Below are 23,428 nucleotides of genomic sequence, written 5' to 3'. Positions count from 1 at the left end.
GCATTTTTATAGGCCAGACAGAGCAAGCCTGATCAAGGCCACTCGCCCCTTCGAGCGCTTGAGCATCGACTTTAAGGGCCCCCTCCCTTCCTCTGACCGCAACGTGTACTTCCTCAACATTGTTGATGAGTACTCCCGTTTCCCGTCCCTTGCCCAGACATGACCAGTGCCACGGTCATCAAATGTCTGAATGACCTCTTCGCCTTGTTCGGGTTCCCTAGCTATATACATAGCGACCGGGGCTCATCTTTCATGAGCGACGAACTTCGTCAGTACCTGCTCGCGAGAGGTATTGCTACGAGCAGGACCACCAGCCACAACCCCCGGGGGAACGGCCAGGTGGAAAGAGAGAACGCGACGGTTTGGAAGGCCGTCCTCTTAGCCTTAAAATCTAAGGGCCTTCCGACCTCTCGCTGGCAGGAGGTCCTCCCTGCGGCGCTCCACTCCATCCGGTCACTGCTTTGTACTGCCACTAATGCCACCCCTCATGAGCAAATGTTCGTTTTCCCCAGGAAGTCCACATCGGGAACCTCGCTACCGACATGGCTGACTTCTCCTGGGCCCGTCCTACTGCGGAGGCACGTGAGGACCCATAAAACGGACCCCCTGGTCGAGAGGGTGAACCTCCTACACGCCAACCCCCAGTATGCCTACGTGGCATACCCAGATGGGCGGGAGGACACGGTCTCCATACGAGACCTCGCACCCTCGGGCGCCCCTGAATCACCACCGTTATTATCCACCACTTCTCCCAACCTAACCCCTGTAGACGGCATGCCGGAGCCCCAGGACCCTTCGTCGACCACTCAGACACCAGACTCGATGTTGGATACTGCACCACCGCCGCCGCTGCTACGCCGATCAGGACGGCATACAAGGCCTCCTGATAGACTTACCTACACGAACTTTTAGTACACTTCACCCCGCCGGACTCAATTTTAAACAAGGGGTGAATGTGGTAAACCACCGTTATTGTTTTCACTGTCGTTCACTACTGTTATCGTTATTGCACATTGTTACCTCTTGCTACTCACTGTGTACCAATGCATGCCTCAGCTGGCTCCGCCTACATGACCTGGTATAAAGGTGGCTGCCCGGCAACCCACTTCCTTCTTGGAACCAGTCGTCCACGAGAGGCATGCTCTGTTCTTTAGTTAATAAAAACCTTTTCATTACTTTCCTAATTCATCGCCTTTTATGGAGTAATTGATAAGCGTATCAAGCGGAAAGTGTAGAGGGAGCATTACTCTGCATCTAACCAGTGCTTTACCTGCCCTGGGAGTGTTTTACGGGACAGTATAAAGAGAGCTTTACTCTGTATCTAACCAGTGCTTTACCTGCCCTGGGAGTGTTTTACGGGACAGTATAAAGAGAGCTTTACTCTGTATCTAACCCGTGCTGTGCCTGCCCTGTGAGTGTTCAATGGGACAGTGTAGAGGGAGCTTTACTCTGTACCTAACCCGTGCTGTAGCAGCACTGAGTGTTAAATGGGGCAGTGTAGAAGGAGCTTTGCTCTGTATCTAACCCTTGCTATACCTGCCCTGGGAGTGTTTGATGGGACAGTATAAAGAGAGCTTTACTCTGTATCTAACCCGTGCTGTACCTGCCCTGGGAGTGTTTGATGAGACAGTGTAGAGGGAGTTTACTCTGTATCGAACCTGTGCTGTACCGGGCCTGGGAATGCTGATGTGGACAGTGTAGAGGGTGATTTACTCTCTATCTAAACCGTGCTGTACCTGACCTGGGAGTGTTTGATCGGACAGTGTAGAGGGAGCTTTACTCTGTATCTGACACGTGCTGCACCTGCCCTGGGAGTGTTTGATCGGACAGTGTAGATGGAGTTTACTCTGTATCAAACCTGTGCTGTACCTGACCTGGGAGTGTTTAATGGGGACAGTGTAGAGGGAGCTTTACTCTGTATCTAACCCGTGCTGTACTTGACCTGGGCGTGTTTAATGGGACAGTGTAGAGGGAGCATTACTCTGTATCTAACCAGTGCTGTACCTGCCCTGGGAGTGTTTGATGGGACAGTATAAAGAGAGCTTTACTCTGTATCTAACCCGTGCTGTACCTGCCCTGGGCATGTCTGATTGGACAGTGTAGAGGGAGCTTTACTCTGCATCTAACCCGTGCTGTACCTGCCTTGGGAAGGTTTGATGGGACATTGTAGAGGTAGCTTTACTCTGTGTCTAACCTGTGCTGTACCTGACCTGGGAATGTTTGATGGGGGCAGTGTAGAGGGTGCTTTACTCTGTATATGACCCGTGCTGTGCCTGCCCTGGGAGTGTCTAATGGGACAGTGTAGGGGGAGCTTTACCCTGTATCTAACCCGTGCGGTACCTGCCCTGGGAGTGTTTGATCAGACAGTGTAGAGGGAGTTTTACTCTGTATCTAACCCGTGCTGTACCTGCACTGGGAGTGTTTGATCGGAAAGTGTAGAGGGAGCTTTACTCTGTATCTAACCCGTGCTTTAGACCTGGGAGTGCTTGATGGGACATTGTAGAGGGAGCTTTACTCTGTATCTCACCTGTGCTGCACCTGGCCTGGGAATGTTTGATGGGGGCAGTGTAGAGGGTGCTTTACACTGTATCTGACCCGTGCTATACCTGACCTGGGAGTGTTTAATGGGACAGTGCAGAGGGAGCTTTAATCAGTATCTCACCCGTGCTGTACCTGCAATGGGAGTGTTTGGTCGGACAGTGTAGAGGGAGCTTTACTCTGTATCTAACCCGTACTGTACCTGCACTGGGAGTGTTTGATCGAAAAGTGTAGAGGGGAGCTTTACTCTGTATCTGACCCGTGCTTAGCCTGCCTTGGGAGTGTTTAATGGGACATTGTAGTGGCAGCTTTACTCTGTATCTAACCCGTGCTGTACCTGCCCTGGGAGTGTTTGATCAGACAGTGTAGAGGGAGTTTTACTCTGTATCTAACCCGTGCTGTACCTGCACTGGGAGTGTTTGATCGGAAAGTGTAGAGGGTGCTTTACTCTGTATCTAACCCGTGATTTACCTGCCCTGGGAGTGCTTGATGGGACATTGTAGAAAAGCTTTACTCTGTATCTAACCTGTGCTGTACCTGACCTGGGAATGTTTGAGGGGGCAGTGTAGAGGGTGCTTTACTCTGTATCTGACCCGTGCTGTACCTGCCCTGGGAGTGTTTGATCGGACAGTGTAGAGGGAGTTTACTCTGTATCAAACCTGTGCTGGACCTGATCTGCGGGTGCTTAATGGGACAGTGTAGAGGGTGCTTTGCTCTCTATCTAAACCGTGCTGTACCTGACCTGGGAGTGTTTGATCGGACAGTGTAGAGGGAGCTTTACTCTGTATCTAACCCGTGCTGTACCTGCACTGGGAGTGTTTGATCGGAAAGTGTAGAGGGAGCTTTACTCTGTATCTAACCCGTGCTGTACCTGCACTGGGAGTGTTTGATCGGAAAGTGTAGAGGGAGCTTTACTCTGTATCTAACCCGTGCTTTAGACCTGGGAGTGCTTGATGGGACATTGTAGAGGGAGCTTTACTCTGTATCTCACCTGTGCTGCACCTGGCCTGGGAATGTTTGATGGGGGCAGTGTAGAGGGTGCTTTACACTGTATCTGACCCGTGCTATACCTGACCTGGGAGTGTTTAATGGGACAGTGCAGAGGGAGCTTTAATCAGTATCTCACCCGTGCTGTACCTGCAATGGGAGTGTTTGGTCGGACAGTGTAGAGGGAGCTTTACTCTGTATCTAACCCGTACTGTACCTGCACTGGGAGTGTTTGATCGAAAAGTGTAGAGGGGAGCTTTACTCTGTATCTAACCCGTGCTTAACCTGCCTTGGGAGTGTTTAATGGGACATTGTAGTGGCAGCTTTACTCTGTATCTAACTCGTGCTGTACCTGACCTGGGAGTGTTTAATGGGACAGTGCAGAGGGAGTTTACTCTGTATCTAAACCATGCTGTACTTGCCGTGGGAGTGTTTGATTGGCAGTGTACAGGGAGCTTTACTCTGTATCGGACCCGTGCTGTACCTGCCCTGGGAGTGTTTGATCGGACAGTGTAGAGGGAGCTTTACTCTGTATCTAACCAGTGCTGTACCTGCACTGGGAGTGTTTGATCGGACAGTGTAGAGGGAGCTTTACTCTGTATCTAACCCGTGCTGTAGCTGCCCTGGGCATGTCTGATTGGACAGTGTGGAGGGAGCTTTACTCTGTATCTAACCCGTGCTGTACCAGCCCTGGGAGTGTTTGATGGGACAGTGTAGAGGGAGTTTACTCTGTATCTAACTGTGCTGCACCTGTCCTGGAAGTGTTTGATGGGACAGTGTAGAGGGAGATTTACTCTGTATCTAACCCATGCTGTACCTGACCTGGGAGTGTTTGATCGGACAGTGTAGAGGGAGCTTTACTCTGTATCTGACCCGTGCTGTAGCTTCCCTAGGAGTGTTTGATGGGACAGTGTAGAGGGAGCTTTACTCTTTATCTCAGCCGTGCTGTACCTGCCTTGGGAATGTTTAATGGGACAGTGTAGAGGGAGCTTTACTCTGTATCTAACCCGTGCTGTAGCTGCCCTGGGCATGTCTGATTGGACAGTGTAGAGGGAGCTTTACTCTGCATCTAACCCGTGCTGTACCTGCACTGGAAGTGCTTGATCGGATAGTGTAGAGGGAGTTTACTCTGTATCTAACCCGTGCTGTACCTTCCCTGGGAGTGTTTAATGAGACAGTTTCGAGGGAGCTTTACTCTGTATCCAACCCGTGCTGTACTTGCCCTGGGTGTGTTTGATGGGACAGTGTAGAGGCAGTTTACTCTGTATCTAACCTGTGCTGTACCTGCCCTGGGAGTGTTTGATGGGACAGTGGAGAGGGAGCTTTACTCTGTATCTAACCCGTGCTGTACCTGCACTGGGAGTGTTTGATGGGACAGTGTAGAGGGAGTTTACTCTGTATCTAACTGTGCTGTAGCTGACCTGGGAATGCTTGATGGGGGCAGTGTAGAGGGTGCTTTGCTCTGTATCTGACCTGTGCTCTGTATCTGACCTGTGCTGTACCTGCCCTGGGAGTGTCTAATGGGACATTGTAGTGGGAGCTTTACTCTGTATCTAATTCGTGCTGTACCTGACCTGGGAGTGTTTAATGGGACAGTGCAGAGGGAGTTTACTCTGTATCTAACCCATGCTGAACCTGCCCTGGGAGTGTTTGATTGGCAGTGTACAGGGAGCTTTACTCTGTATCTGACCCGTGCTGTACCTGCCCTGGGAGTGTTTGATTGGACAGTGTAGAGGGAGTTTACTCTGTATCAAACCTGTGCTGTACCTGACCTGCGGGTGTTTAATGGGGACAGTGTAGAGGGAGCTTTACTCTGCATCTAACCCATGCTGTACTTGACCTGGGCGTGTTTAATGGGACAGTGTAGAGGGAGCTTTACTCTGTATCGAACCTGTGCTGTACCGGACCTGGGAATGCTGATGGGGACAGTGTAGAGGGTGCTTTACTCTCTATCTAAACCGTGCTGTGCCTGACCTGGGAGTGTTTGACTGGCAGTGTAGAGGGAGCTTTACTCTATACCTGACCCGTGCTGTACCTGCCCTGGGAGTGTTTGATCGGACAGTGTAGAGGGAGCTTTACTCTGTATCTGACCCGTGCTGTACCTGCCCTGGGAGTGTTTGATGGGACAGTGTAGAGGGAGTTTACTCTGTATCTAACTGTGCTGTAGCTGACCTGGGAATGTTTGATGGGGGCAGTGTAGAGGGTGCTTTACTCTGTATCTAACCCGTGCTGTACCTGCCCTGGGAGTGTTTGACTGGCAGTGTAGAGGGAGCTTTACTCTGTACACGACCCGTGCTGTACTTGCCCTGGGAGTGTTTGATCGGAAAGTGTAGAGGGAGCTTTACTCTGTATCTGACCCGTGCTGTACCTGCCCTGGGAGTGTTTGATCGGACAGTGTAGAGGGAGTTTACTCTGTATCAAACCTGTGCTGTACCTGATCTGCGGGTGTTTAATGGGACAGTGTAGAGGGTGCTTTACTCTCTATCTAAACCGTGCTGTACCTGACCTGGGAGTGTTTGATCGGACAGTGTAGAGGGAGCTTTACTCTGTCTCTAACCCGTGCTGTAGCTGCCCTGGGCATGTCTGATTGGACAGTGTAGAGGGAGCTTTATTCTGCATCTAACCCGTGCTGTACCTGCCCTGGGAGTGTTTGATCGGACAGTGAAGAGGGAGCTTTACTCTGTATCTAACCCGTGCTGCAGCTGCCCTGGGCATGTCTGATTGGACAGTGTAGAGGGAGCTTTACTCTGCATCTAACCCGTGCTATACCTGCCTTGGGAATGTTTGATGGGGGCAGTGTAGAGGGTGCTTTACTCTGTATCTGACCCGTGCTGTGCCTGCCCTGGGAGTGTCTAATGGGACAGTGTAGGGGGAGCTTTACTCTGTATCTAACCCGTGCTGTACCTGCCCTGGGAGTGTTTGATCAGACAGTGTAGAGGGAGTTTTACTCTGTATCTAACCCGTGCTGTACCTGCACTGGGAGTGTTTGATCGGAAAGTGTAGAGGGTGCTTTACTCTGTATCTAACCCGTGCTTTACCTGCCCTGGGAGTGCTTGATGGGACATTGTAGAAAAGCTTTACTCTGTATCTAACCTGTGCTGTACCTGACCTGGGAATGTTTGAGGGGGCAGTGTAGAGGGTGCTTTACTCTGTATCTGACCCGTGCTGTACCTGCCCTGGGAGTGTTTGATCGGACAGTGTAGAGGGAGTTTACTCTGTATCAAACCTGTGCTGGACCTGATCTGCGGGTGCTTAATGGGACAGTGTAGAGGGTGCTTTGCTCTCTATCTAAACCGTGCTGTACCTGACCTGGGAGTGTTTGATCGGACAGTGTAGAGGGAGCTTTACTCTGTATCTAACCCGTGCTGTAGCTGCCCTGGGCATGTCTGATTGGACAGTGTGGAGGGAGCTTTACTCTGTATCTAACCCGTGCTGTACATGCCCTGGGAGTGTTTGATGGGACAGTGTAGAGGGAGTTTCCTCTGTATCTAACTGTGCTGTACCTGTCCTGGGACTGTTTGATGGGACAGTGTAGAGGGAGCTTTACTCTGTATCTAACCTGTGCTGTACCTGACCTGGGAGTGTTTGATCGGACAGCGTAGAGGGAGCTTTACTCTGTATCTGACCCGTGCTGTACCTGCCCTGGGAGTGTTTGATCGGACAGTGTAGAGGGAGATTTACTCTGTATCTCACCCGTGCTGTTCCTGCCCTGGGAGTGTTTGATCGGACAGTGTAGATGGAGTTTACTCTGTATCAAACCTGTGCTGTACCTGTCCTGGGAGTGTTTAATGGGGACAGTGTAGAGGGAGTTTACTCTGTGTCTAACCCATGCTGTACCTGCCCTGGGAGTGTTTGATGGGACAGTATAGAGGGAGCTTTACTCTGCATCTAACCCGTGCTGTACCTGCACTGGAAGTGCTTGATCGGATAGTGTAGAGGGAGTTTACTCTGTATCTAACCCGTGCTGTACCTGCACTGGAAGTGCTTGATCGGATAGTGTAGAGGGAGTTTACTCTGTATCTAACCCGTGCTGTACCTTCCCTAGGAGTGTTAAATGAGACAGTTTAGAGGGAGCTTTACTCTGTATCCAACCCGTGCTGTACCTGCCCTGGGAGTGTTTGATGGGACAGCGGAGAGGCAGCTTTACTCTGTATCTAACCCGTGCTGTACCTGACCTGGGAGTGTTTGATGGGACACTGCAGAGGGAGCTTTAATCTGTATCTAACCCGTGCTGTACCTGCCCTGGGAGTGTTTGATGGGACAGTGTAGAGGGAGTTTACTCTGTATCTAACTGTGCTGTAGCTGACCTGGGAATGTTTGATGGGGGCAGTGTAGAGGGTGCTTTGCTCTGTATCTGACCTGTGCTGTACCTGCCCTGGGAGTGTCTAATGGGACATTGTAGTGGGAGCTTTACTCTGTATCAAACCTGTGCTGTACCTGACCTGCGGGTGTTTAATGGGGACAGTGTAGAGGGAGCTTTACTCTGTATCTAACCAGTGCTGTACCTGCACTGGGAGTGTTTGAGCGGAAAGTGTAGAGGGAGCTTTACTCTGTATCTAACCTGTGCTTTACCTGCCCTGGGAGTGTTTTACGGGACAGTATAAAGAGAGCTTTACTCTGTATCTAACCCGTGCTGTGCCTGCCCTGGGAGTGTTTAATGGGACAGTGTAGAGGGAGCTTTACTCTGTACCTAACCCGTGCTGTAGCAGCACTGAGTGTTAAATGGGGCAGTGTAGAAGGAGCTTTGCTCTGTATCTAACCCGTGCTGTACCTGCCCTGGGAGTGTTTGATGGGACAGTATAAAGAGAGCTTTACTCTGTATCTAACCCGTGCTGTACCTGCCCTGGGAGTGTTTAATGGGACAGTGTAGAGGGAGTTTACTCTGTATCGAACCTGTGCTGTACCGGACCTGGGAATGCTGATGGGGACAGTGTAGAGGGTGCTTCACTCTCTATCTAAACCGTGCTGTGCCTGACCTGGGAGTGTTTAATGGGACAGTGTAGAGGGAGCTTTACTCTGTACCTAACCCGTGCTGTAGCACCACTGAGTGTTAAATGGGGCAGTGTAGAGGGAGCTTTGCTCTGTATCTAACCCGTGCTGTACCTGACCTGAGAGTGTTTGATGGGACAGTATAAAGAGAGCTTTACTCTGTATCTAACCCGTGCTGTACCTGACCTGGGAGTGTTTGATCGGACAGTGTAGAGGGAGCTTTACTCTGTCTCTAACCCGTGCTGCAGCTGCCCTGGGCATGTCCGATTGGACAGTGTAGAGGGAGCTTTACTCTGCATCTAACCCGTGCTGTACCTGCCTTGGGAATGTTTGATGGGGGCAATGTAGAGGGTGCTTTACTCTGTATCTGACCGTGCTGTGCCTGCCCTGGGAGTGTCTAATGGGACAGTGTAGGGGGAGCTTTACTCTGTATCTAACCCGTGCTGTACCTGCCCTGGGAGTGTTTGATCAGACAGTGTAGAGGGAGTTTTACTCTGTATCTAACCCGTGCTATACCTGACCTGGGAGTGTTTAATGGGACAGTGCAGAGGGAGCTTTACTCAGTATCTCGCCCGTGCTGTACCTGCACTGGGAGTGTTTGAGCGGAAAGTGTAGAGGGAGTTTTACTCTGTATCTAACCCGTGCTTTACCTGCCCTGGGAGTGTTTTACGGGACAGTATAAAGAGAGCTTTACTCTGTATCTAACCCGTGCTGTGCCTACCCTGGGAGTGTTTAATGGGACAGTGTAGAGGGAGCTTTACTCTGTACCTAACCCGTGCTGTAGCACCACTGAGTGTTAAATGGGGCAGTGTAGAGGGAGCTTTGCTCTGTATCTAACCCGTGCTGTACCTGCCCTGAGAGTGTTTGATGGGACAGTATAAAGAGAGCTTTACTCTGTATCTAACCCGTGCTGTACCTGCCCTGGGAGTGTTTAATGGGACAGTCTAGAGGGAGTTTACTATGTATCGAACCTGTGCTGTGCCGGACCTGGGAATGCTGATGGGGACAGTGTAGAGGGTGCTTTACTCTCTATCTAAACCGTGCTGTACCTGACCTGGGAGTGTTTGATCGGACAGTGTAGAGGGAGCTTTACTCTGTATCTAACCCGTGCTGTACCTGCACTGGGAGTGTTTGATCGAAAAGTGTAGAGGGAGCTTTACTCTGTATCTAACCAGTGCTTAACCTGCCCTGGGAGTGTTTGATGGGACATTGTAGAGGGAGCTTCACTCTGTATCTTACCTGTGCTGTACCTGACCTGGGAGTGTTTAATGGGACAGTGCAGAGGGAGCTTTAATCAGTATCTCACCCGTGCTTTAGCTGCCCTAGGAGTGTTTGATGGGACAGTGTACAGGGTGCTTTACTCTGTATCTGACCAGTGCTGTACCTGCCCTGGGAGTGTTTGATGGGACAGTGTAGTGGGAGCTTTACTCTGTATCTAACTCGTGCTGTACCTGACCTGGGAGTGTTTAATGGGACAGTGCAGAGGGAGCTTTACTCTGTAACCCGTGCTGTACCTGACCTGGGAGTGTTTGATCGGACAGTGTAGAGGGAGCTTTACTCTGTATCTAACCAGTGCTGTACCTGCACTGGGAGTGTTTGATCGGACAGTGTAGAGGGAGCTTTACTCTGTATCTAACCCGTGCTGTAGCTGCCCTGGGCATGTCTGATTGGACAGTGTGGAGGGAGCTTTACTTTGTATCTAACCCGTGCTGTACATGCCCTGGGAGTGTTTGATGGGACAGTGTAGAGGGAGTTTCCTCTGTATCTAACCCGTGCTTTACCTGCCCTGGGAGTGTTTGACGGGACAGTATAAAGAGAGCTGTACTCTGTATCTAACCCGTGCTGTGCCTGCCCTGGGAGTGTTTGATCGGACAGTGTAGAGGGAGCTTTACTCTGTATCTAACCAGTGCTGTACCTGCACTGGGAGTGTTTGATGGGACAGTGTAGAGGGAGCTTTACTCTGTATCTAACTGTGCTGTACCTGTCCTGGGAGTGTTTGATGGGACAGTGTAGAGGGAGCTTTACTCTGTATCTAACCCGTGCTGCACCTGACCTGGGAATGTTTAATGGGACAGTGTAGAGGGAGTTTACTCTGTATCTAACCCATGCTGTACCTGCCCTGGGAGTGTTTGATCGGACAGTGTCGAGGGAGATTTACTCTGTATCTGACCCGTGCTGTACCTGCCCTGGGAGTGTTTGATCGGACAGTGTAGATGGAGTTTACTCTGTATCAAACCTGTGCTGTACCTGACCTGGGAGTGTTTAATGGGGACAGTGTAGAGGGAGCTTTACTCTGTATCTAACCCGTGCTGTACTTGGCCTGGGCGTGTTTAATGGGACAGTGTAGAGGGAGCATTACTCTGTATCTAACCCGTGCTGTGCCTGCCCTGGGAGTGTTTGATCGGACAGTGTAGAGGGAGCTTTACTCTGTATCTAACCAGTGCTGTACCTGCACTGGGAGTGTTTGATCGGACAGTTTAGAGGGAGCATTACTCTGTATCTAACCCGTGCTGTACCTGCCCTGGGAGTGTTTGATGGGACAGTGTAGAGGGCGATTACTCTGTATCTAACTGTGCTGTACCTGTCCTGGGAGTGTTTGATGGGACAGTGTAGAGGGAGCTTTACTCTGTATCTAACCCGTGCTGCACCTGACCTGGGAGTGTATGATGGGACAGTGTAGAGGGAGCTTTACTCTGTATCTGACCCGTGCTGTACCTGCCCTGGGAGTGTTTGACTGGCAGTGCAGAGGGAGCTTTACTCTGTATCCGACCCGTGCTGTACTTGCCCTGGGAGTGTTTGATCGGACAGTGCAGAGGGAGCTTTACTCTGTCTCTAACCCGTGCTGCAGCTGCCCTGGGCATGTCTGATTGGACAGTGTAGAGGGAGCTTTACTCTGCATCTAACCCGTGCTGTACCTCCCCTGGGAGTGTTTGATCGGCCAGTGTAGAGTGAGTTACTCTGTATCGAACCCATGCCGTACCTGCCCTGGGAGTGTTTGATGGGACAGTGTAGAGGGAGTTTACTCTGTATCTAACCCGTGCTGTACCTACCCGGGGAGTATTTAAAGGGGACAGTGTAGAGGGAGCTTTACATTTTATCTAACCCGTGCTGTACCTGCCCTGGGAGTGTTTGATGGGCCAGTGTAGAGGGAGCTTTACTCTGTATCTCACCCGTGCTGTAGCTGCCCTGGGAATGTTTAATGGGACGGTGTAGAGGGAGCTTTACTCTGTATCAAACCCATGCTGTACCTGTCCTGGGAGTGTTTGATGGGACAGTGTAGAGGGAGTTTACTCTGTATCTACCCTGTGCTGTACCTGACCTGGGAATGTTTGATGGGGACAGTGTACAGGGTGCTTTACTCTGTATCTAACCTTGCTGAACCTGCCCTGGGAGTGTCTGATCGGACAGTGTAGAGGGAGCTTTACTCTACATCCAACCCGAGTTGTACCTGCCCTGGGAGTGTTTGATGGGACATTGTAGAGGGAGCTTTACTCTGTATCTAACCCGTGCTGTACCTGACCTGGGAGTGTTTGACGGGACAGTGGAGAGGTAGCTTTACTCTGTATCTAACCCGTGCTGTAGCTTCCCTAGGAGTGTTTGATGGGACAGTGTAGAGGGAGCTTTACTCTGTATCTAACCCGTGCTGTACCTGCAGTGGGAGTGTTTGATCGGACAGTGTAGAGGGAGCTTTACTCTGCATCTAACCCGTGCTGTACCTCCCCTGGGAGTGTTTGATGGGACAGTGTCGAGGGCGTTTCCTCTCTATCTAACCCGTGCTGTACCTACCCGGGGAGTATTTAAAGGGGACAGTGTAGAGGGAGCTTCACTGTGTACCTAACCCGTGCTGTAGCTGCACTGATTGTTAAAGGCGACAGTGTAGAGGGAGCTTTACTCTGTATCTAACCCGTGCTGTACCTGCCCTGGGAGTGTTTAATGGGACAGTGTAGAGGGAGCTTTACTCTGCATCCAACCCATGCGGTACCTGCCCTGGGAGTGTTTGAAGGGACAGTGTAGAGGGAGCTTTACTCTGTATCTAACCCATGCTGTACCTGCCCTGGGAGTGATTAATGTGACAGTGTAGAGGGAGCTTTACTCTGTATATAATCCGTGCTGTACCTGCACTGGGAATGTTTGATCGGACAGTGTAGAGGGAGCTTTACTCTGTATCTAACCCATGCTGTACCTGCACTGGGAGTGTTTGATCGGACAGTGTAGAGGGAGCTTTACGCTGTATCTCACCCGTGCTGTACCTGCCCTGGGAGTGTTTGATGGGACAGTGTAAAGGGAGTTTACTCTGAAGCTAACCTGTGCTGTACCTGACCTGGGAATGTTTGATGGGGACAGTGTAGAGGGAGATTTACTCTGTATCTAACCCGTGCTGTACCTGCCCGGGGAGTGTTTGATCGGATAGTGTAGGGGGAGTTTACTCTGTATCTAACCCGTGCTGTACATTCCCTGGGAGTGTTTAATGGGACCGTTTAGAGGGAGCTTTACTCTGTATCCAACCCGTGCTGTACCTGCCCTGGGTGTGTTTGATTGGATAGTGTAGAGGGAGTTTACTCTGTATCTAACCCGTGCTGTACCTGCCCTGGGAGTGTTTAATGGGACACTGCAGAGGGAGCTTTAATCTGTATCTAACCCATGCTGTACCTGCACTGGGAGTGTTTGATCGGACAGTGTAGCCCTGGGTGTGTTTGATGGGACAGTATAAAGAGAGCTTTACTCTGTATCTAACCCGTGCTGTACCTGCCCTGGGAGTGTTTGATGGGACAGTGTAGAGGTAGCTTTACTCTGTATCTCACCCGGGCTTTACCTGCCCTGGGAGTGTTTGATGGGATAGTGTAGAGAGAGCTTTACTCTGTATCTAACCCGTGCTGTACCTGCCCTGGGAGTGTTTGATGGGACATTGTAGAGGGAGCTTTACTCTGTATCTGACCTGTGCTGTACCTGCATTGGGATTGTTTGAAAGGACAGTGTAGAGGGAGTGTTACTCTGTATCTAACCCGTGCTGTACCTGCCCTGGGAGTGTTTGATGGGACAGTGTAGAGGGAGTTTACTCTGTATCTATCCCATGCTGTACCTACCCGGGGATTATTTAAAGGGGACAGTGTAGAGGGAGCTTCATTCTGTACCTAACCCGTGCTGTAGCTGCACTGATTGTTAAAGGCGACAATGTAGAGGGAGCTTTACTCTGTATCTAACCCGTGCTGTACCTGCCCTGGGAGTGTTTGATGGGACAGTGTAGAGGGAGTTTACTCTGCATCCAACCCGTGCTGTATCTGCCCTGGGAGTGTTTGATGGGACAGTGTAGAGGGAGCTTTACTCTGTATCTAACCCATGCTGTACCTGCCCTGGGAGTGATTAATGTGACAGTGTCGAGGGAGCTTTACTCTGTATCTAATCCGTGCTGTACCTGCACTGGGAGTGTTTGATGGGACAGTGTAGACGGAGTTTACTCTGTATCTAACCCGTGCTTTACCTGCCCGGGGAGTGTTTAATGGGGACAGTGTAGAGTGAGCTTTACTCTGTATCTAACACGTGCTGTACCTGCCCTGGGAGTGTTTAATGGGACAGTGTAGAGGAAGCTTTACTCTGTATCTAACCCGTGCTGTGCCTGCCCTGGGAGTCATTGATGGGACAGTGGAGAGGGAGCTTTACTCTGTATCTAACCCATGCTGTACCTGACCTGGGAGTGTTTGATGGGACAGTGGAGAGGGAGCTTTACTCTCTATCTAACCCGTGCTGTAGCTTCCCTGGGAGTGTTTGATGGGACAGTTTAGAGGGAGCTTTACTCTGTATCTAACCCGTGCTGTACCTGCACTGGGAGTGTTTGATCGGACAGTGTAGAGGGAGCTTTACTCTGCATCTAACCCGTGCTGTACCTCCCCTGGCAGTGTTTGATCGGCCAGTGTAGAGTGAGTTACTCTGTATCGAACCCATGCTGTACCTGCCCTCGGAGTGTTTGATGGGACAGTGTAGAGGGAGCTTTACTCTGTATCTACCCTGTGCTGTACCTGACCTGGGAATGTTTGATGGGACAGTGTAGAGGGAGCTTTACTCTGTATCTAATCCGTGCTGTACCTGCACTGGGAATGTTTGATCGGACAGTGTAGAGGGAGCTTTACTCTGTATCTAACCCGTGCTGTACCTGCCCTGGGAGTGATTAATGTGACAGTGTAGAGGGAGCTTTACTCTGTATCTAATCCGTGCTGTACCTGCACTGGGAATGTTTGATCGGACAGTGTAGAGGGAGCTTTACTCTGTATCTAACCCATGCTGTACCTGCACTGGGAGCATTTGATCGGACAGTGTAGAGGGAGCTTTACTCTGTATCTAACCCGTGCTTTACCTGCCCTGGGAGTGTTTGATGGGACAGTATAGAGAGCTTTACTCTGTATCTAACCCGAGTTCTACCTGCCCTGGGAGTGTTTCATGGGACAGTTTAGAGGGAGCTTTACTCTGTATCTCACCAGTGCTTTACCTGAACTGGGAATGTTTGATGGGACAGTATAAAGAGATCTTTACTCTGTATCTAACCCCTGCTGTTACTGCCCTGGGAGTGTTTGATGGGACAGTGTAGACGGAGCTTTAATCTGTATCTCACCCGTGCTGTAGCTGCCCTGGGAATGATTAATGGAACAGTGTAGAGGGAGCTTTACTCTGTCTCTAACCCATGCTGTGCCTGCCCTGGGAGTGTTTGATGGGACAGTGTAGAGGGAGCTTTACACAGTATCTAACCTGTGCTGTACCTGCCCTGGGAGTGTTTGATGGGACAGTGTAGAGGGAGTTTACTCTGTATCTGACCCATGCTGTACCTGCCCTGGGAGTGTTTGATTGGCTAGTGTAGAGGGAGCTTTGCTCAGCAGCGGCTGTGCGGACTCGGGAGGAGCGGCGGCGGCGATAAAAGGCGAGCCCGAGGAGCAGGTAGGCCCCACAGCAGCAGCAGTGCGGACCTGGGAGGAGCGACGGCGGCGATAAAAGGTGAGCCCGAGGCGCATGCAGGCCCCACAGCAGCAGCACCACCAATGCGGACCTGGGAGGAGCAGCGGCGGCGATAAATGGCGAGCCCGAGGTGCAGGTAGGCTCACCAATCTCAGAGCTCCGAGTGCGTGAGAGAGAAGTAAAAAGTAATCGAAGTGTAACGTCACCAGAAAGCAGGTAAGTGATTGGTTAGTGAGTATTTCTCTCTTTTTTAATCTTAAACTCTCTGGTTTATGGTTTCTAAGCTCTCTGTGGTGTAGCGGGGACTGTTGGTAAACCAGGGCCCTTAAATATATCATTTAGCTGTAGTGTAATTGGTGGGATTGATTTGATTTAATTTATTTTGAATTAATTAAAGTGTAAGTCATGGCAGTACAGCTCGGCGCCGTGCTATGCTCCTCCTGCACTATGTGGGAAGTCAGGGACACTTCCTGTGTCCCTGACGACCATGTGTGCGGGAAGTGTATCCAACTGCAGCTACTGGCAGACGGCATTGCGACGCTGGAGCTGTGAATGGATGCATACTGGAGCAGTCACGATGCTGAGGACGCCGTGGATAGCACGTTTAGGGAGTTGGTCACACCGCAGGTAAAGGCTGCACAGGCAGGAAGAGAATAGGTGACCACCAGGCAGAGTAGTAGGCGCAGGCAGGTAGTGCAGGGGTCCCCTGTGACCATCCCCCTCTCAAACAGATATACCGCTTTGGATATTGTTGGGGGAGATGGCTTATCAGAGGAAGGCAGCAGCAGCCAACTTCCTGGCACTGTGGGTGGTTCTGCTGCACAGGACGGGAGGAAAAAGAGAGGGAGAGCTATAGCGAAAGGGGATTCTATTGTAAGGGGAATAGATAGGCGTTTCTGCAGCTGCAAATGAGACTCCAGGATGGTATGTTGCCTCCCTGGTGCAAGGGTCAAGGATGTCTCAGAGCAGCTACAGAGCATTTTGGAAGGGGAGGGTGAACAGCCAGTTGTCGTGGTGCATATAGGTACCAACGATATAGGTAAAAACCGGGATGAGGTCCTAAAAGCTGAATATAGGGAGTTAGGAGGTAAATTAAAAATAGGACCTCAAAGGTAGTAATCTCAGGATTGCTACCAGTGCCACGTGCTAATCAGAGTAGAAATAGAAGGATATTTCAGATGAATACGTGGCTAGAGGAATGGTGCAAGGGGGAGGGATTCAAATTCCTCGGACATTGGAACCGGTTCTGGGGAAGGTGGGACCAGTACAAAACGGACGGTTTGCACCTGGGCATGACTGGGACCGATGTCCTAGGGGGAGTGTTTGCTAGTATTGTGGGGGAGGATTTAAACTAAAATGGCAGGGGGTTGGGAACCTGTGCAGGGAGACAGAGGAAAGGGAAACAAGGATAGAAGCAAAAGACAGGAAGGAGAAAAGCAAAAGTGGCAGTCAGAGAAATCAAGGGTTTAAATCAAACATGGCCACAGTAAATAATAATTCGAAAAGGTCGAAGAGTGTTAAAAGAACAATCCTGAAGGCTCTGTGTCTTAATGCGAGGAGCATTCGTAATAAGGTGGATGAATTAGCTGCGCAAATAGATGTAAATGGATATGATATGATTGGGATTACGGAAACATGGCTCCAGGGTGACCAGGGCTGAGAACTCAACATCCAGGGGTATTCAATATTCAGGAGACAGGCAAAAAGGAAAAGGAGGTGGGGTAGCATTGCTGGTTAAAGAGGAGATTAACACAATTGTAAGGAAGGATATTAGCTCTGATGATGTCGAATCTGTATGGGTAGAGCTGAGAAATACCAGGGGACAGAAAACGTTAGTGGAAGTTGTATGCAGATCCCCAAACAGTAATGCGGAGGTTGGGGATGGCATTAAACGGCAAATTAGAGACGCGTGCAATAAGGGAACAGCAGTTATCATGGGTGACTTTAATCTGCATATAGATTGGGCTAACCAAATTAGTAACAATACTGTGGAGGAGGAATTCCTGGAGTGTATACGGGATGGTTTCCTGGACCAATATGTCGAGGAACCAACTAGAGATCAGGCCATCTTAGACTGGGTATTATGTAATGAGAAAGGAATAATTAACAATCTTGTTGTGCGAGGCCACTTGGGGCGTAGCGATCATAATATGATCGAATTCTTCATTAAGATGGAGAGTGAAGTAGTTGACTCAGAGACTAGGGTCCTGAATTTAAATAAAGGAAACTATGATGGCATGAGGCGCGAGTTGGGTAGGATTAATTGGGGAATGTTACTCAAAGGATTGACGGTGGATAGGCAATGGCAAACATTTAAAGATCGCATGGATGAACTACAGAATTTGTTCATCCCTGTTTGGCATAAAAATAAAACAAAAAAGGTGAATCAACCATGGCTAACAAGGGAAATTAGGGATAGCATAAGATCCAAGGAGAGGGCATATAAATTGGCCAGAAAAAGCAGCAAACCTGAGGATTGGGAGCAGTTTAGGATTCAACAAAGGAGGATAAAGGGATTAATTAAGAGGGGGAAAATAGAGTATTAGAGTAAGCTTGCAGGGAACATAAAAACTGACTGTAAAAGCTTCTATAGATATGTGAAGAGAAAAAGTTTGGTGAAGTCAAGAGTAGGTCCCCTGCAGTCAGAATCAGGAGAATTTATAATGGAGAACAAAGAAATGGCAGACCAATTAAATAAATACTTTGGTTCTGTCTTCACAAAGGAGGACACAAATAACCTCCCAGAGATGTCGGGGAACATAGGGCCTAATGAGAGGAAGGAACTGAAAGAAATCAGTATTTGTAGGGAAATGGTGTTAGGGAAATTGACGGGACTGAAGGCCGATAAATCCCTAGGGCCTGATAATCTACATCCTAGGGTACTCAAGGAAGTGGCCCTAGAAATAGTCGATGCATTGCTGGTCATGTTCCAAAATTCTATAGACTCTGGAACAGTTCCCATGGATTGGAGGGTAGCTAATGTTACCCCACTATTCAAAAAAGGTGGTAAAGAGAAAATGGGGAATTATAGACCGGTAAGCCTGACATCGGTAGTGGGGAAAATGCTAGAATCTATTATAAAAGATGTAATAGCGGCGCACTTGGAAAACAGTGACAGGATCGGACAAAGTCAACATGGATTTACAAAAGGTAAATCGTGCTTGACTAATCTACTGGAATTTTTTGAGGATGTAACTGGTAAAATAGATAAGGGAGAGCCAGTGGATGTGGTGTATTTGGACTTTCAGAAGGCTTTCGATAAGGTCCCGCATAAGAGATTAGTGTGTAAAGTTAAAGCACATGGGATTGGGGGTGAGGTACTGACTTGGATAGAGAACTGGTTGGCAGACAAGAAGCAAAGAGTTGGAATAAACGGCTCTTTTTCCGAGTGGCAGGCAGTGACTAGTAGGGTACTGCAGGGATCGGTCCTAGGACCCCAGCTATTCACAATATATATTAATGATCTAGACGAGGGAACTAGATGTAATATCTCCAAGTTTGCAGACGACACAAAGCTGGGTGGGCGTGTGTGCTGTGAGGAGGATGCAGAGAAACTCCAGTGCGATTTGGACAGGTTGGATGATTGGGCAGATGCATGGCAGATGCAGTATAATGTGGATAAATGCGAGGTTATCCAATTTAGTGGCAAAAACAGGAAGGCAGATTATTATCTCAACGGCAATAGATTGGGAGAAGGGGAAGTGCAACGAGACCTGGGTGTCTTTGTGCACCAGTCGCTGAAGGCAAGCATGCAGGTGCAGCAGGCGGTTAAGAAGGCAAATGGTATGTTGGCCTTCGTAGCGAGAGGGTTCGAGTACAGGAACAAGGATGTCTTGCTGCATTTGTACAGGGCCTTGGTGAGACCACACCTTGAGTATTGTCTGCAGTTTTGGTCGCCTTATCTGAGGAAGGGTGTTCTTGCCATGGGGGGAGTGCAGCGAAGATTCACCAGGCTGATACCTGGGATGGCAGGAATGACGTATGAGGAGAGATTGGGTCGATTGGGCTTATATTCGCTGGAGTTTAGAAGAATGAGAGGGGATCTCATTGAAACTTATAAAATTCTAACAGCACTAGACAGACTCGATGCAGGAAGGATGTTCCTGATGGCCGGGGAGTCCAGAACCAGGGGTCACAGTCTAAGGATAAGGGGTAAGCCATTTAGGACAGAGATGAGGAGGAATTTCTTCACCCAGAGAGTGATGAACCTGTGGAATTCTCTGCCACAGAAGGCAGTTGAGGCCAATTCATTAAATATATTCAAGAAGGAGTTAGATATATTTCTTAAGGCTAAAGGGATCAAGGGATATGGGGAGAAGGCAGGGACAGGGTCCTGAATTTGGATGATCAGCCATGATCTCATTGAATGGCGGAGCAGGCTCGAGGGGCCGAATGGACTACTCCTCCTCCTATCTTCTATGTTTCTATTTCTCTAACCCATGCTGTACCTGCCCTGGGAGTGTTTGATGGGACAGTGTAGAGGGAGCTTTACTCTGTATCTAACCCATGCTGTACCTGCCCGGGGAGTGTTTGATGGGACAGTGTAGAGGGAGCTTTACTCTGTATCTAACCCATGCTGTACCTGCAATGGGAGTGTTTGATGGGACAGAGTAGAGGGAGCTTTACTCTGTATCTAACCCATGCTGTACCTGCCCGGGGAGTGTTTAATGGGGACAGTGTAGACGGAGTTTACTCTGTATCTAACCCATGCTGTACCTGCCCTGGGAGTGTTTGATGGGACAGTGTAGAGGGAGCTTTACTCTGTATCTAACCCATGCTGTACCTGCCCGGGGAGTGTTTAATGGGGACAGTGCAGAGGGAGTTTACTCTGTACCTAACCCGTGCTGTACCTGCCCTGGGAGTGTTTAATGGGAACAGTGTAGAGGGAGTTTACTCTGTACCTAACCCATGCTGTACTTGCCCGGGGAGTGTTTAATGGGGACAGTGTAGAGGGAGTTTACTCTGTACCTAACCCGTGCTGTACCTGCCCTGGGAGTGTTTGATTGGACAGTGTAGAGGGAGTTTACTCTGTATTTAGCTCATGCTTAATGTTGACACTGGTTACCTGAAATAGAAAGTGTTCCATTACCCAGCTCCAACAAATTCATCTTGAGCATAAAATGTCTAAAGAAAAGTTCTTAAAAATACAATAATTTGCATGTTACGCACAACCTTTTCTCTCCTCAGTTTCCTGCTCCAATTTGCCAGTATTGTTCCTCATAAACTCCAATCCTAATTGTGGTTTCCAGCCTCTAACATTGATTAGATAGTCTGGGAATCAAATATTCTGGTGTTTCTGAGAGGATGTGGTACAAGTGACGCTCAGCGAAAGACTTTCGCTAAATAAAAAATTTAAATGGCCGACCTTGCTACATAAGCCAGGAGCATGGAAACAAACAGATTTGTTTGAACCAAAAAAAATGTCTCCACTCTCCATTCATTGGGCAATAAATGCCATTAGTAATTTTTAGAAATTTTAATTAAGGTACACTGTTCATTACTCTCTGGCCCCCTGCGTTAGCTTTGGTAGAATACAATTCACAGTCCCTGGTTCTGTACAAACTACCTGACTGCCACCCTCCTGACTCTCTTCCTGATTTTAAACACTTGGACCAGGTTGCCTAGCCCTGACCAGGAGTGAAGCCCGAGATGAGAGAAGGAGCCACACCTGACTTCCACCAGGTCGTTTGGCTTGTAGCTGGGGTGTAGGAAAAACCAGACCTTCTTCACAAAATGGTCGATCGTGGGCTCCTTCCGCGAACCTCGCACGTAAACCATCCACTTATGGGTGGACTGATCGTTCTCCTCTCTCTTGTCTGGGGGAATATACCTGTAAAATAACAAAATAGTCAATTATAGAGACAACCAGCATCGACCCTGCCAACAATTAGCCCAGGGAGACTGAGATAAGGAGCAGGAATTAGCCCAGGAAGACTGAGATAAGTAGCAGGAATTAGCCCAGGGAGACTGAGATAAGGAGCAGGAATTAGCCCAGGAAGACTGAGATAAGTAGCAGGAATTAGCCCAGGGAGACTGAGATAAGGAGCAGGAATTAGCCCAGGGAGACTGAGATAAGGAGCAGGAATTAGCCCAGGGAGACTGAGATAAGGAGCAGGAATTAGCCCAGGGAGACTGAGATAAGGAGCAGGAATTAGCCCAGGGAGACTGAGATAAGGAGCAGGAATTAGCCCAGGGAGACTGAGATAAGGAGCAGGAATTAGCCCAGGTAGACTGAGATAAGGAGCAGGAATTAGCCCAGGGAGACTGAGATAAGGAGCAGGAATTAGCCCAGGGAGACTGAGATAAGGAGCAGGAATTAGCCCAGGGAGACTGAGATAAGGAGCAGGAATTAGCCCAGGGAGACTGAGATAAGGAGCAGGAATTAGCCCAGGGAGACTGAGATAAGGAGCAGGAATTAGCCCAGGGAGACTGAGATAAGGAGCAGGAATTAGCCCAGGGAGACTGAGATAAGGAGCAGGAATTAGCCCAGGGAGACTGAGATAAGGAGCAGGAATTAGCCCAGGGAGACTGAGATAAGGAGCAGGAATTAGCCCAGGGAGACTGAGATAAGGAGCAGGAATTAGCCCAGGGAGACTGAGATAAGGAGCAGGAATTAGCCCAGAGAGACTGAGATAAGGAGCAGGAATTAGCCCAGAGAGACTGAGATAAGGAGCAGGAATTAGCCCAGAGAGACTGAGATAAGGAGCAGGAATTAGCCCAGAGAGACTGAGATAAGGAGCAGGAATTAGCCCAGAGAGACTGAGATAAGGAGCAGGAATTAGCCCAGGGAGACTGAGATAAGGAGCAGGAATTCGCCCAGGGAGACTGAGATAAGGAGCAGGAATTAGCCCAGGGAGACTGAGATAAGGAGCGGGAATTAGCCCAGGGAGACTGAGATAAGGAGCAGGAATTAGCCCAGGGAGACTGAGATAAGGAGCAGGAATTAGCCCAGGGAGACTGAGATAAGGAGCGGGAATTAGCCCAGGGAGACTGAGATAAGGAGCAGGAATTAGCCCAGGGAGACTGAGATAAGGAGCGGGAATTAGCCCAGGGAGACTGAGATAAGGAGCAGGAATTAGCCCAGGGAGACTGAGATAAGGAGCAGGAATTAGCCCAGGGAGACTGAGATAAGGAGCAGGAATTAGCCCAGGGAGACTGAGATAAGGAGCAGGAATTAGCCCAGGGAGACTGAGATAAGGAGCAGGAATTAGCCCAGGGAGACTGAGATAAGGAGCAGGAATTAGCCCAGGGAGACTGAGATAAGGAGCAGGAATTAGCCCAGGGAGACTGAGATAAGGAGCAGGAATTAGCCCAGGGAGACTGAGATAAGGAGCAGGAATTAGCCCAGGGAGACTGAGATAAGTAGCGGGAATTAGCCCAGGGAGACTGAGATAAGGAGCAGGAATTAGCCCAGAGAGACTGAGATAAGTAGCGGGAATTAGCCCAGGGAGACTGAGATAAGGAGCGGGAATTAGCCCAGGGAGACTGAGATAAGGAGCAGGAATTAGCCCAGGGAGACTGAGATAAGGAGCAGGAATTAGCCCAGGGAGACTGAGATAAGGAGCAGGAATTAGCCCAGAGAGACTGAGATAAGTAGCGGGAATTAGCCCAGGGAGACTGAGATAAGGAGCGGGAATTAGCCCAGGGAGACTGAGATAAGGAGCAGGAATTAGCCCAGGGAGACTGAGATAAGGAGCGGGAATTAGCCCAGGGAGACTGAGATAAGGAGCAGGAATTAGCCCAGAGAGACTGAGATAAGGAGCAGGAATTAGCCCAGGGAGACTGAGATAAGGAGCAGGAATTAGCCCAGGGAGACTGAGATAAGGAGCGGGAATTAGCCCAGGGAGACTGAGATAAGGAGCAGGAATTAGCCCAGGGAGACTGAGATAAGGAGCAGGAATTAGCCCAGGGAGACTGAGATAAGGAGCAGGAATTAGCCCAGGGAGACTGAGATAAGGAGCAGGAATTAGCC

General features: G+C 49.6%; 1 protein-coding gene across 3 annotated transcripts in view; it reads right to left on the bottom strand.

The window, feature by feature from the left end:
- The window catches only part of yeats2 (YEATS domain containing 2), a 186,798-nt gene that overhangs the window by 124,143 nt on the left and 39,227 nt on the right, over nucleotides 1-23,428 (bottom strand). For all 3 annotated transcript variants that reach the window (XM_085990719.1, XM_085990721.1, XM_085990720.1), the window contains exon 6: nucleotides 21,125-21,286. In XM_085990719.1, coding sequence (XP_085846845.1) covers nucleotides 21,125-21,286 — 162 coding nt within the window. The remainder of the gene's footprint in view (nucleotides 1-21,124; nucleotides 21,287-23,428) is intronic.

Source organism: Somniosus microcephalus, chromosome 6 (assembly GCF_052327205.1).
Source record: "Somniosus microcephalus isolate GS21.2 chromosome 6, FLI_Smic_1.0, whole genome shotgun sequence".
NCBI classification, from domain to species: domain Eukaryota; kingdom Metazoa; phylum Chordata; class Chondrichthyes; order Squaliformes; family Somniosidae; genus Somniosus; species Somniosus microcephalus.
The sequence above is the reverse complement of the archived record's forward strand: the minus strand, read 5'-3'. Positions and strand labels throughout refer to the sequence as shown.